Source organism: Passer domesticus, chromosome 12 (genome assembly GCF_036417665.1).
Source record: "Passer domesticus isolate bPasDom1 chromosome 12, bPasDom1.hap1, whole genome shotgun sequence".
NCBI lineage: Eukaryota > Metazoa > Chordata > Aves > Passeriformes > Passeridae > Passer > Passer domesticus.
In genome coordinates this window covers 10,619,175-10,634,354 of record NC_087485.1, presented here as the reverse complement: position 1 = coordinate 10,634,354, position 15,180 = coordinate 10,619,175, and the positions used below count along the sequence as shown (strand labels likewise).

Genomic DNA, 15,180 nt, shown 5'->3' with positions numbered 1-15,180 from the left:
GATAAAGTGATTTAGAGGTTTTAACAACCCAGCCATTCATTATTTAATACACTCCTTACTTTGGTGCTGTGAAATGGCCTCTACTTCCCCCACTGAAACTCAGAATATGAAAAGATTTCTCTGTGTTATGCAAATGGTAATAGAGAAGAGAAGAGAAGAAAATGAAGGCAGGCAGTGGGATTAAGAGCCTGTTTTTTTCCAAAACCTAAGGGGAAATGGCATTGTCTTAGTCAGATGGATCTCCTTGTCCATGGAGATGACAAATGGAAACAATGGGGTGAATTTACTGGGGAAGTTATTACTGGGCAAGTAAAATTCCACTTGCAGAAAACTACTAATATGCTGCTGCCTATAGCAGGGGAAGGACATTTTTAGAGGAAACAGTTGGTATGCAAACAGTATTACAATGACAGCAAAGGAATGCTTATATAACATAAATATTCAGATGGAGATTGCGGTTACCATAAGTGTGCTACAAGTCCAAATATTAGGCTTGTTTTGTAGCAGCTCAGTCTGTTTAGACAAATAATCCTGCCTTCCTCAGACTGCAGAATCTCATACATCAGTTAGCCTTTTTGTTTGGGGGGTTTTTTTTTGTGGTTTTGCTGTTGGTTTGAAGAGATTGGTAAATGCTGGAAAGTTCACTTAACTTCATCTGTATATTGATTTTAAGCCCAGGTTTTATTTCATTGGTTATTCAATGGCAATGACCCTTTGGCATACTTTCCACATTTAAAGCATCTCTGAAGGGAATGCTGGATTCTATCAAATGACTCAGTACAGAGCTATTGTTAAGGACAAATCTAATTTCTGAAGAGCTGCCTCTCTTACTCCTTGTGCTGATGTAGTAATTATATTTTCAGGCAGCACTTTTCTTTTGTTGTTTTAGACTGTTTCCCCCATGTCATAGTGAAACTTCTGTTGTTGTCTGAATGGAAGCAAAAATGAAATACTAATGGTGAAATATAAGACAGTCAGAGAACACACTGGAAAGATAATACGGAAAAATCCTCAGTGATCAAAAATTGAACAACTGAATTATGCAGGCACACATGTGCAAGGCATGGAGCATGCAGTATTCCATGCAGTAAAGGAAATGGTTCTTTTAAAGTACTGTCTAGTGGATTTGCCATGTGCTGGTGACAGACACCTTTGATTTCAATTTAATTCTATGCTTTAGTGAATGTTGTCTTACCAAATAAATATGTTAACTGAAGACTGTCTGTTAGATTACTCTGCAGCATGTCTGTTTCCACATAGCTAAATGTTCAACATCTTAAGCTTCAAAATACTAACAGGAATATGTGTGGAATATACATCCCTAGAAAAGGATCAGCCTGAAAATCCCGAGATTAATTCTTCAGTTTAACTTTGTGTTTGAACTTTCTCTGAACATTGTTGTGTGTGTTTTGTTCACCTGGACCTCTTACAGTGAGAGTTTAATTCCCTTACAGCATAATGATTTTGATGTTTTTTTTTAGCAGAAGGAACTCCACATATAAAAGCCTATGATGAAGAGAGTGTGGCCTCTCTGAGCACCACACAAGATGAGACACAGGACAGTTTCCAGATGAACAATGGGACACCAAATTCTGGTTATCTCCTACAAGGTGGATACATGCTGGCTGCATCCTACTGGCCAAAGGCAAGTTCATAATGCAACCTTGAAAATCAAAAGTAGTAGTAGTTCAAAGTAGTAGTTTAAACATGAATATTCTGTTGAGTATGTTAGAACCGAGAAGCAGGGGAAATAGCTGTAGGATTTGAGCTTCAGAACCTTTTAGATGTTGTTATGTTGACTCCTGAAACATGTGTTTAAATCTAGGCACTGCTTTTCAAAATTTTTGAAGGGGAGTATAACTGTAATGTCACAGGTCTTTGGCATATTGTGAAAAATTACATTCAAAGCATAAAAAGTTGACTTAAATATAGTGGAGAGCCTTGAACTGAGAAATAAATGTTTGCTTACAGAATTTGTGATTTTAGCAAATTTACATGACAAGTAACTGTGAAATTATCAGAAAATCCAGTAGTTTCTGTAGTCCCAATGCACTTAGCTGAATTTACTGGGACTTGAGAGCTGTGTATTATGGAGGTGAGTGAAGTGTTATGTGTTTGGTGTCCAGAAGATGGGTATGAGGAATTACATGGTTTTGGAGGCTAAAAGGAGATGTGAATAATTGTAGGTTTAGTTTTATAAACGCTATTTGCTGTATGTTATGGTGCTGCTCACAGGTTCAGATCCTGCTAATAGTGAGTCAAAGCCACACATACAAATACTGCTTTGGTAGTTACCATAAAAATCAGAAAGATTGAAACACACTATCTTTTGCCAGACCCTGTACTAATGAGAGAAGTTGCATATTTGTTTAGAGGTGCATAGTGAAATTAAGTGCAGAAGTGCTTTCACACTTCTGTACAGATTTACAGTGAATCAGTACAAATCCAGGAGCTTCAAAATCTTCAAGTCCAAGTCCAGTGATAAAAATGTTGTCATTGCTCTTCTCTGTAGAATGAAGAGTTAATGCATAAATGTGACAGTGTTTGTAAGCATTGGTCTTATAAAATTTTTGTCTCTTATTTTAGGATCGAGTTATGATTAACCGACTGGACAGCATTTGTCAGACAGTGCTGAAGGGTAAATGGCCTTCAGCCCGGAGGAGCTACGACAGCACCACAGTGGCATCGTTCTACACCACCAAGCTCCTGGACAGCTCGGGGGCAGCTGCAGAGTACAGTGAGCCCAGTGCACCCACACCCCCTCTGGCAGCTGTAAAAGAAGAATATGACCAATCACCCCAGCTGTCAAAGGTGAAGAAGCATGTACGAGAAAAGGAGTTTACAGTGAAAATCAATGACGTATGTTTATTTTTATTGCCCTAGGACCTGGTTGCGATTGCGGTGTGCGGCATGCTTTACCTGCAAGTGGCTGCCTGCTCTCACTCTCACTTCTTCACACACTTGTTTGTGGGTATTTGGGTCTGCTGCTTCTGGGCACTGAGTGTTTGGGGTTTGGGATTGGTTTTTTGGGGAGGGGGGTTTTTCTGTGTTCTTTTTCCTTTTTTTAAATTTACTTAAGCTTACTGGAAGTAAGCTTACCTTACTTACTGGAAGGAATCTTTTTTTTTTTTTTTTTTTTTCTGATTTGAACTTTTGCCATGCTGATGCTTCCTCAGCTTGTTTTATGCTGTTTCTAACAGACCTGGTTAGTATAAAAAGGTATTTCTGCTGTTCAGCTTTTTTTTAACATTTCAACAAGCATTTTGTTATTTCATGGTCTTTTAGAGGATTACAGGAAAATTTCCTGGTTTAAATGCAGGCTAGAAGCTTCAAACATTTTATTTTTCTATAGCACTCTGTGCTACAAATATGTGACTAGTTGCTCATGTAGTTGGGTCTAGGACTGGATTCAGGAGGTAAACACGTTACCAGTGTCTGGATTTTTCAGTTCAGATGAAATTTCTGTTCATATTCTGGTTTTACATGGAAGAACAAGATTGTACGAGGTCTAACACTGTTTTCATTCTTTCTCAAATCTGCTGGAGTAAATGTGTGTGAAAATCCTGAGTGTGAAGTAGTTCTTTCTGCTTCAGCAGAAGCTCTTCTAATCCTGGCATTTATTTAACAGGAAGGTGGTTTGAAATTGACTTTTCAGAAGCAGGGAATGTCTCAGAAAAGGCCGTTTGAAAGCGAGGAGGGTGCATTGGGTCAGCAGCAATATCTGGCTCGGCTACGCGAACTCCAGAATGCTTCAGAAACCAGCCTTGTCAACTTCCCAAAATCACTTCCCAAATCAGGTACAAAAAATGTCAGAAAGGAGAAGGGCAATCTAGTATTAAATCTTCTGGGTTCTTCTGTTGATGTCCATGAATTGGCAATGGAGAGAGTGTTGTTCTAAACTGCAGTCTGGAGAATGTCTCTACGCTGGAGAGAATTTCTCCCTGATAGTTTATCATAGTGTCAATTACTGTAATGTTAATTTAGTAGAATGATGCCATTATACACTGTAAACCCCCTCCAAAGAAGATTTTAATAATTACAAAGTGCATCACTGTACACTGACAGTAATCAGTTTAACTCGGAACTTAATGTGGCTACTTTGTAAATAAAGATGAAGAGTTCCAGATTTATGCCTCTGCCAATTTGGACTCTTCGTAATCTTCCTTGTGTCTCCTGTAAAGAGGCCATGGAGGACAATTAGAATCAATTTTTGATTTATAGCCAAAAGCTTACAGCTTGTTTCATAACAAAATAACAGCAGGTATACTGTGACAAATAAAAATGAGCCTGAAGTAACGAGTTAACAATTGGATTAAAATGTTAGAAATGGGTGCTTAACTTAGACCAGCTTCTGCTTAAATTTTGCAACAAATTATTAAAGTCTTGCTAAACATTTATTTAGGAATGTCTGCCTCTTTGTGTGTATGATATCAGCAGTTTTCAATGGTCATGATCCCTGTACAGATAAATTTGGGGTGCAGGGGCAGTAATGGAATTTTCATAGTAAAGTGGCTTTCAGAACCTGATATTCATGATGCTTTAAGCAGTCATAAAACAAAGGGCAAATAATCTTTGCTGTTACATATAGAAATTACATGCACTTGCAATAATTCAAATAATTTTATTTCCTTTTTGTATTCAGATATGTTTCTCTTTATAAAACAAGCATCTGACACAAGTTTGATTGCATCATTTATTAGGTACTTCCAGTCACTTAACAGCCAGTGCCAATGGAGTCATCCTTGACAGTCAGCCTGTAGTCAAAAAGAGGCGAGGAAGAAGGAAGAATGTGGAGGGGGTTGATGTCCTCTTTATGAATAGAAATAAACAGCCTAACCATGTAAGTAAACTTCATTCTGTATCCAAAAAATAAGATCAAAATTATTAGTATTATAAGTGCCTTAACTGAGCATAACCAGCTGTCCCTGCTCCACAAAAGCTTGTAGTCAAAACTTTCAGGTTTGGGATGTTTTTGCTGATAGTTTATGATTACACAGATGAAAACTGGTGGAGTGTCATTAAATATTAGATATATACAATAGCAATAACTGTTTTTTACAATAGCAATAACTGTTTTTAAAATGTAACTTTAATTCTGATGAACTTTAACAATGTATTACTAAAAATTTGTGGTTTGACATAGCAACACTTGGACATACCTTCCTTGTAACATCTGTTATGGGACCTCATTGGGCAGTGACTTGAAGGGATTTCTGTGGCATGAGCAGTCCTTGAGTGTGATCTGCAAAACTGTGGCCTTCATTGACTCATACATGAAATAATTGTGATGGTTTGTTTTCAGTGCAGTAAATCAGATGTTTTAAATTTCTCCAGGTTAATCCAGGTATTAACTCCTGCCAGGTTGCTGCAGGAATAAACCCAGCACTCACTTACACACAGTCCCAAGGCATGCTCGATGCAGAGAGCCCAGTTCCTGTTATTAACCTGAAGGATGGAACAAGGCTTGCAGGTGATGATGCCCCTAAAAGAAAAGATTTAGAAAGGTGGCTTAAAGAACATCCTGGATATGTTGAAGATTCAGGAGCTTGTATTCCTGTGAGTATTTCTTTCACCTCTCCCTAGCTAAATAGTACAATATTTCACATATTATATATTTTGGTTTGTGTTCTGTGTTACAGGGAATTATTTCCTTGTTCTTCTGTTCCACATAGGAAAATGAAAATGTCCATTTCTTTTTACAGTGTGAGGCCTCACAAATGAAATTGTCAAGAAAAGCAATACCAAATCAAGACATTTGATCTTTGTCTATTTAACTTACTATTAAAAAAATATCTAGGATAAGAAAGCTCATATTACTGTGATACCTATGATAGGAGCTGAAAATGTGTAGCAGCATATTTAGTGATGTGAAAAAGGATTAAAGAACTTACTGTGGAATGCATCTCATACCTACAGTACAGTGCCATGGTAGTGGTGTTTGTGTGGGTATGATCTTCTCATACTGTTACTTCTGAATTTGACATTTTTTTAATGTTTAACAGAATGTAAGAAAATCATATGTGTGATACCTGGAATAACAGCCTTCCTTCTCCAGGAAGATAATACAAAGCAGCAGCAATATTCCAGACAGTTAAAGCACTGTTAAAAACTGAAAAATTAGTAAAGTAATGGGCAGAGGCATCAGAGAGATGATCTAGTGCTTTTTAGTGGGCTGCTTATTAAATGATGGTGATTAGTGAATAGGTTACTGGTATTAAAATATTTCTGAAGTTGAAGTTGGCTTCAAGTAAATGCCTGACTCAAGAGAATGCACAGAGCTCTTACTGTTTTTAGAGAGTTATATCAGAAGGATATTTGTCTTTTTAATTCCTTTATAACAGAGGATGCAGCTGCACGATGGGAGGCCCAAACAAAAAAGACACCGTTGTCGAAACCCCAATAAACTGGATGTTAACAGTTTGACTGGTGAAGAACGTGTTCAGCTCATAAATAGAAGAAACGCAAGAAAGGTATTCATGATATTGTTCCCATTCTCATGCTCCCCAAATGAAGAGTTACTCCAGATGAAGAACTTGATATACTATACTTGCTAATATTTTCCCAGTATGCAAATGAAAGGTTTTTGTTTTAAAATTTTGGCACAGAACAAAAACGTCAATTACAGTCTTCTAGTAAATTTTTTGCTAGTATGAAAATTATGTAAGATACAAATAGAAACTTAGCCCATGGTTTATAGAACTGAGCACTCGCTATGGTGCAGTGTTTGTGCCATTGATTCAGACAGAGGCAGGGCCACTAAAATACACGTTCAAAATACGTGATCAAAGTGGCAACTTTGTCAGAAGTTTGAGGATTTTTTTTTGTGATCTTCCCATTACTATTTTTGACACAACTAAAATTGTTCTGGTAGTCTATCTGGTATAGAAACTTGTCCTTTGGAATTGAGACAATCCTCTGGATGATTTTGCTTTTTGCTTTTTTCAGTAATGTCTGGCATTTGCCCTTTATAGATCCACCAGTAGGTATTGGCTGTCAGACACATTTCTAGGTGAATTTTCTAGGTAGGGGAACAGGAGAACAAAAGGAGAAAGGGAATTCTTGTGTGAAAAGGCAGCAGTGGAAGATGTGAGAGCAGGCATTGAATTGAATTTTTGTGCAGGTGGTCAAAGTTTGGGAACAGCACAATGCATTTGAACAGGCTCTGGGGAAGGCTAAAGGCAATATTAAAGAAAAGCATGCAGAACATTACTGGTGTCTGTTGAACAGATCTGGCCAGATGTGTTTCATGGTGTCTTTGAATGTCAGTGTAGCATCAGAGCAGCAATCCAGGGGGAATCTTTGAGCTGTTGTGTCCGTGTATGGAGCATTTTCCCTTTCCCTTGTGGCACTGGCAGCTTCTCTTTTTGTTAGAGCAGCTACAAGGGAAGCAGGATGGGATTTTTTTGTATGCTGCTATATTAAGGTCAGGAGCCTTGTCTATCTGTACAGGAGAGCGAGGCAGAATTTGAGTCTTTAATCTCTTCAGTGCTTTGAGAAGCAGCTCTGGAGGGGAACTGGAATGGTTGTGAGTCTCTTGAAACTGAGATCTGTGGCTGCTCCTCAAGAGCTGTGCCTTGAGGGGATCTTGTCAAAGTTGAAAATCAAGGAGTGAGAGGATCTCTGTTTACTGTGAAAACCTGTGTTTTCATGATGGCTTTTTTTCCTCTCATATTTCCACTCCATAGTTGGTACATGGATCCTTAATTAATATCAGTTTTTCCATGTATAAGTTGTCTCCCATTTCTGTGTATCACCAAACCTGTTTTTTTTTTTTCATTTACCTTTTTAGTTCTGTAATACTTTCGAGTAGCAGGGAGTGAGGCACCAAAAGTAGCCTAGAAAATACTGAGTTTAAGTTTCAGTTTATAGAGAAAGTAAAGCAGAAACTGGAAAATGTTCTCTTTTTTTTTCTGGATCTGAATAATAGCTCTCATTATTTTAAAAGCTTACTTTCCTGCTTATATGCTTTTATTAGGGTATGCTGTTTAGTAACTTCAAATTGGCCTTTTTTGCATGAAAAAAACCTCAAGAACTTACTTCATGATGGCAGAGCCTCTTAAAAGAAGTAATTTTAGAAGTTGACTGAGATGAGAGAATAGAATTTATATACTGAATAAAGGAAAACTTTAACAGGGTTGTATTTACAACCTTCTTGGTAATACTTGGACCACTGGTCTCTGTTCATGTGATTGCTTTTCCATTCATTGCGTGTCTAACTATATATTAAATATTAAACATCAGTAGGAATGTCAAATATTGAAGTCTTGAATTGAGTTCAATAGATGAGTTTGAGTTTAGTAGATTTAGAACAAATGACATACACACCTATCACCAGGAGTCAGCCAAAAGCTGCATCATGCTTCATGTTAATTTGAAGTGAGGCTTTATCTGTACTGTTTAACAGGTAAAAATGAAACAATGTCAGGTATTAATGTTGCCTTTTTTCTTATCAGTTGTCACATATTTACTGACTTCTATCTTCTGCTTCTCAGGTTGGAGGTGCATTTGCTCCCCCTCTGAAGGATTTGTGCAGGTTCTTGAAAGAAAATCCAGAATATGGAGTGGCTCCTGAGTGGGGAGAAGTGGTAAAACAGTCTGTGAGTATTTGCAGAATAAAATAACCATGACATGAAATGTGTCTGAAAGGAAACAAGGCAAACAGAAAAAAAATGCATGCCAAGAGGTGTGATTTTCATTTCTGGTATTACATGAACAGCGAACATGAGTCAGTGTCAGCTTTCTGCCAGCTTAGTTCAGTAAATGCTTTGCTGGCACAGCTGGAATAGGAGAAAGGGGGTGGAACAGTGACTGGCAGCCCCAAATTAGAGATTTTGTTGAAGATGCTGTAATACTGTGACTTTTCATGTCTTAAATATAGCCCAGTGGCTTTTAGGAAAGATATTAGACAAGAAATCATGTAAAAATGAGAATAGTTTCTCTGAAGTTCCAGTTAGGAAGAAAAAAATTATTAATTTCAAATATTTATTTTACTTTTAGCATGCACTTTTGAGAAGTCAGGACAATGAGGATACTATCATTTAGTTTTGCCTTGAAGATAAGGACAAATTTTGAACTTCAAGAAGTTGTGTTGTATAGTGTATACCTCTGAATAGAGGTATAAATACTAGCAGAATTACTTTGAGAAAGTAGTTATCTACAGTAGAGAAGAACACAACTTGAGTGCTGAATTCCTCTAGTTGTATTAAGCTAATGTAAATCAGAGTTACTTGCTGGGGAAAAAAGGCAGTTGTACTATGGTGTTCAGTAATATTTGATCTTATGGTTGCCATTTTAAAAAGGAAATTTGAAGGGGATATTGGTATTCATTGCAATTCTTTGTTGTTAGGTAGGGGGTCTTAAAGTGGTGAAGCAATGCTATACAAACCCTAAATAGCAGTACTATGAATTTAATTTAAATGCAGGTTGAGTCTTTTATTGTTTTTTCTTCAGTTTATGGATGAGATGAAATATGAGGACATTAGAGAGACACTAGCAAAAACAAAAATGGCTCAGAGATTGTTGGTCTGTGTGCCATCACACATATTTAACTTTAAATTGAAAGCTAGTTAAACTGTCAAATAATTGCTGTGTGATAATATTTCAAAGCAGTGCTGGTTTGGATCTTAGATTGGGCTTGCTCCTATAATTAACTATGTTTGGCTTGATGTGGCAGGAAATCATGAAGGGTGAGTTAGGGGAGGGTGTGAGAAGAGCCGTGTGTAGCCGTCCCAGTGGAGATGGGCCTTAGACATTTGGGATGTGGTAGCACAAATTCAGCACAAATGCCGGGGTCTTGTCTGGAGGCCTTTGGCACCGCTCTGTACGCTTGAGTTCTCTGTTTGCTTTTCCTTTGCCATGTTCAAGCTCCCAGAAAGCACTAAAGCGCGCTGTGTCTCTCGCAGGGCTTCCTCCCCGAAGGAATGTTTGACCGCATCCTGACGGGCCCGGTGGTGCGGGAGGAGGTGAGCCGCAGGGGCCGGCGCCCCAAGAGCGAGATCGCCAAGGCCACGGCGGCCGCCGCCGCCGCCTCGGCCGCCAGCGTGTCCGTGAACCCCCTGCTGGCCAACGGGCTGCTGCCCGGAGTGGACCTGCCCAGCCTGCAGGCCCTGCAGCAGAACCTGCAGAACCTGCAGTCGCTGCAGGTGACGGCCGGACTGATGGGAATGCCGGCCGGCCTCGCCGCCGCGGGAGAGGCCAAGAACGTGGCTGCCATGTTCCCCATGCTGCTGTCAGGGATGGCCGGGTTGCCAAACCTGCTGGGCATGGGAGGACTCCTGACGAAGTCCATAGAATCCATTTCGGAGGAGAAAAAGGGAAACGATTCAAAGGAGACAGATGCAAAGAAGGAAAGGACAGAAGACCAAAACACGGATACTGGTGGTGAAAACTCTGTTTCAAGTTCTCCTTCGACATCCTCTGCCGCTGCAGCTGCCAATCCTCTCTCTCTTAACCCTTTACTTTTGTCCAACATACTTTACCCAGGGATGCTTCTCACTCCAGGCCTTAATCTTCATATCCCAGCTTTGTCTCAGTCTAATATTTTTGATGTACAGAACAGTGAAAGCAATGACACAGGCTCAGCCAAGCCCACAGAAGAAAAGGAGGAAAATTCTAGGGTTAGAGATCAGGAAGACAAAGGGGGAACAGAGCCAAGCTCTCACAATGAAAACAGCACAGATGAGGGTTCAGAGAAAGCAGATGCTTCATCTGGATCTGACAGTACATCGTCTTCATCTGAGGATTCGGATTCGAGCGATGAAGACTGACCCCAGACTCTGCACTTAAATTATAAACTGATTTTGAATTTATTCTTTAATTATTTCATTGTAAATAACCCAGTGTTGAGTGCATCAATGATTTACTGACCGAACATTTCAGTATTTGTTTAGAAGTGCAAACTGCTTTCAGAGACGTTTTGCATGTAATATTTCTTGAAGTTCATAAGTTTCTGAACTTGTATGTACTATCAAATACACAATGGTGTAAAATTACAACAAAAGGCATTATAATTTTGTTGGGGGGTTAATTTTATGAAAATAATGCTCAAGTAAGAGCTGTATATTTAATATATTTGCAGTGAACACAGAATACTTTATGCATATTATTGATTTAATTTGAATATAGTTTTACAGCCTCCTTGACACTTATAATTTACAGATCAAAACTCAGCAATAATTTGGGCAGCTAATGAATGTCATGAAAGCTGTAGAATCTACATCACCATCCATTGCTTTAATTACATGAAAATGCTCTAGTGTTGTGATGCACTGCTGTTTCCAATTCAGGTACAAGTGTGTTTAAAAGAAGATAAATTTTTCCCAATTAGCCAATTAAACTGGCTACCTGTTACCTCAGCTGAGTTAGTTTAGGAAGTTTACATTGGTTTCTATTACTTGTTTTCAGGTTTTGTTTTGTTTTTTAAAGACATCCTGTATAGCATGTTAAAATCTGAGTTACTTGAGATAAGACTGTTGGGGTTTTCTTTCCCCCTCATTGCAGCTGTTCTCTTTGACAGCAGTAAGGGGAAAATAAAGCAGAAACTGTCTTATCCCATGCTACTTGGCACCATGTAGGTCTATTTAGTTTACACCTTGCAAAGTTTTGGGCTCCCTCTGCAGAATTAAAAGTCCCAAAATGAGGAGTAGTTTCCCCAAGACTCAGAAGAGGCAAACTGTCATAAAGTGCCACTGAAAAGACCTTTCAACACTGCATAATTCATGTAAAAAATGTTTGTTTGCTTTGTTTGTGTAGATTTCTATTTGTGTTTTATGTCATAAAACCTCCTGGAGTTCCCAGTTAATAATGGTAAATAAAGTACAGATAGTTTTGAGCTCCTTTTGAGTTTAAACTTCTCTGCAGATTGAAATCTGACTAAATATTATCCAAAATCATTATTGGGATATCACTTCATATATTATGCTGAGTTACCCACTGAAGAAAAAAGCACTTTGAATAGTAAGGAAGACAAATTATTCCTAGAAACCACAGTAACAGGGCATAAGGCATCTCTTTCAAGTCCAAATCCTTAGAACCCTTTACTATATAAAATCTGTCTAAGATTTGATGTGTGATATGATTCCTCCTTCTTCTTAAGCTGCTATTACTCTGACACGGTCGAGGCCCAGATTCACATTTCCAGAACTTCTGAACTGACTGAGACTTCAGGTGACCTTGGTTACATCATTTGCGGTCCAAGAATAGGCAAGTGTTAAGAGAAAATAGATACAGGTACTAGTGAAAGTCATGGAAAAAGCTTTACAAAGGGATAAATTTAAAAATAAAAAACAAAAACTGTATATTTTGATATAGTTCTGTTGCTTGCTTGTACAGTAAAACAACTGTGTTGTTTTTTATCAAGAACTTTACCAATGAAATATAAGTTTCTATGTGCAAAATAACTAGCCCCATGATTAGAAGCAGTATTAGATGTAATTACACAATTATACAAGTACCATTTGGATTGTGCTGGTTACGTATTTTCCCAGATAGTATTCTGATTTTTGGCCCTTCATGCAGTGTCTTAGCAATAGTAAAAATGAAAAACTGCCAAGAGAAGGGGGTAGCCAATTCTTCATCATTAAAAGAAAAAGTATTTCATATTTAATATTTTGCCCTTTGTGTAATATAGCACTTTTATTTAACTAGGATGCATCTATGAAATAGCCAAAGTTTTACAAGCAGTTATTAACTTTGTTTGCTGATGGAGTATGTCAACAATACCATCACTTCCCACCCTTCCCCCACAAAACAAGTCCTAAATCTTGTGGCTAAAACCTAATTTATATCAGATTTATGAAATAAAGTATTTTCCTATTATGGTCAAGTAAGTTTGGTTACTGTTCTAGTGATTCTTTCTATGTAATAAGGCAATTACAGTTTCAAGTAATGAAGGCTGGTGTAGACTTGAACATAATTATATTTGGGTTATTTTTCATCAGTTTGATCCAGAGGGGGAAAAAAATGTGTCCCACTATCAGCTAAACTATATGCAAATACGGTTGTATAAAGTTAAGGGTTATAAGGAAACCTCAGTAGAATTACACTAATACTGAAGTTAAAATTAAAAGGATATCCAAGGTGATGATAAAGTGTGTGTTGGTAGTTACTAAAAAAACCTTAGCTGTTATTGCCTTGTATTTCTATCCCTTGTTTCAGGCTTCATGATCCAAGTCTTAGTCCAGGTTTTTTTTGGACATTTGCAATATTTGCCAGTTGTGTTCTGTGTAGTCTGAATTTGCTTTCTGTAGTTGAACAAGCGTCTTAAAAAGTCATTTGTAATTTATTGAATTACTTTCTATGATGTTCTATAGAGCAAATGGAAGTTTAATTATTTTTTATTAAACATATTCTTTGACTACCCGTGATGTCGGCCTCAATATGTGAAAATAATGCTGTGTAAGGATTAAACATGGATCTTCCAGCAGCAAAACTCAACTTTCAGTGCTAAGTTTTAAAACTGAAATTATTCTTAAGACCTTAAAAAGCCCTGCAGACAAGCCGAGGACATAACACACCTACTGCCCAAGACCATGGTTTTCTCTTGTATCATTTTACTGGGAATCAGTTGTCTCTAATTCTCTTATCTTACAGTCAAACCAGCTGTTAGTCCCACCTTCAGTACTTATGGTTACAAAAGAATGTATGTTCTAGGTTCTGGGCCAAAAGGTACCTTATTTTTAAATAAGCATGTTGGCAGGGAAGTAAGTACTTTTTCAGTCTTTTTTTAAAAAAAAAACTTTTGCATTACTTTCCACATCTTTATTAATGCTTTTAATTGTGTACACAGCACTTAACTATTGCATGTATTTCACACAGGGCACAGACATTGCACCTGAACCCGAGTTGTCTCCTGCTTGTCCTGTGCCACCTGGCATTGCATTTGAATGATACAATGGTATCCTTATTTATTTCAGTCTGAATTGTGTCTTCATATCCTGATCATCCTTTTTGAGCTTCTGCAGATGTGTACACAGGTGATAGTCCACATATACACGAGCTCTGTTCTCGACTTCTCTTCTTCCATGAAAGTCCTGCAAAGTCTCTAATAGTACTTTTTAAAATTAGTTTTAGAATCCAGTCTTCTTGGTCTATAAATTAAAATATAAGGAGCTATTTTTCAGTGGAAATATTCCCAAGAACAGGTGATCTTGGCACTATATTGGTGGTTAATTTCTGGCACTCCTTTGAAATTTTTCCAAACAATATATGGGGTATGATGATTAGATAAGACTCTTAACAAGGGGTCCAGGGAAATGTCCTATCCTATTTGTTTTATTTTGTGTCTGAAGAAATTATTTGTGCCATGTTATTTAGTAATACATTTTTTATGGGTTGCTCAGTGTGACTGTGCTGATGACCCATTAAAATGAATGTTTGATGGGAGTCTAATGCAAGCTGTAACAAGATGAAATGTGCCTGGTGTTCAGGGTTAATATGAAAGGATCTGCACAGTAGTGTTACATTAAATTATTTGTGATATGCAAGTTACTAACAGCTAGTTTTATAGATAGTTTCTGATCTAGTTCTATTACACCTGTAATTACCCTCCACATGAGCAGGCTGTTTCAGTGCAATGTGGGATTTACACTGCTGTAGCTGACCAACGTTTAAAATTTTACATCTGTGTGTTGTTGGGACCTTGGGCTGGTGGTGTTGTCTGTGGAGCAGACTAATTGTACTGATGTAGCCACAGGAGTTTACAAAATAACTGTCCTGGCTTATCTAAATGTCCCTAATGTTACACAAACAGGCAGTATAATTTCTTTGTTACATTTAGAGGAAAAGGAAATAAAGATAACAGCTTTCCAAGTTCTTTTTATGATTTTTTTTTGTTGAATGCTGCCTCCTTTCAGGTTCTTTCATGCAAGGAAGGAAAGAGAATGTAATGCCCAAGATCCTTCATGGAGTTAAACTGGAAAATGAGGACTCGTTTGCTCTGCCTCCTGTGTGCTTCCAGTGTGAGCAAGACCTGACAGTGCACAATTCTCATTAGTGCTCCAGGTAAGGTCTCATGAATCACAGGGAGGCTGGTTTGGGAAATTCTTGGCATCCTAAGGACAGCTACAGTGTCATCATCTATTCCCTAGTGCTCACCAAAACTGGAAACAGTCCTGACACTTTTCTGCTCTCAGACAATAAAAGCATTTGATTTGTCAGCTCCTGTGCTTGATGGTGTTTGAC

The 15,180-nt window shown here is 38.0% G+C and overlaps 1 protein-coding gene across 6 annotated transcripts in view; it reads left to right on the top strand.

The window, feature by feature from the left end:
- The window catches only part of CHD9 (chromodomain helicase DNA binding protein 9), a 71,592-nt gene extending 58,233 nt beyond the window's left edge, over window positions 1-13,359 (top strand). For 3 of the 6 annotated variants that reach the window (XM_064387254.1, XM_064387257.1, XM_064387258.1), the window contains exons 31-38: window positions 1,482-1,645; window positions 2,587-2,859; window positions 3,629-3,797; window positions 4,701-4,840; window positions 5,335-5,556; window positions 6,342-6,470; window positions 8,493-8,597; window positions 9,903-13,359. In XM_064387254.1, coding sequence (XP_064243324.1) covers window positions 1,482-1,645; window positions 2,587-2,859; window positions 3,629-3,797; window positions 4,701-4,840; window positions 5,335-5,556; window positions 6,342-6,470; window positions 8,493-8,597; window positions 9,903-10,766 — 2,066 coding nt within the window. In that variant the 3' untranslated portion in view covers window positions 10,767-13,359. Of the gene's footprint in view, window positions 1-1,481; window positions 1,646-2,586; window positions 2,968-3,628; window positions 3,798-4,700; window positions 4,841-5,334; window positions 5,557-6,341; window positions 6,471-8,492; window positions 8,598-9,902 lie in introns of those variants that run through there. The other 3 variants (XM_064387255.1, XM_064387256.1, XR_010346959.1) reach the window with 3 other exon arrangements.
- Window positions 13,360-15,180: the final 1,821 nt, after the last annotated feature.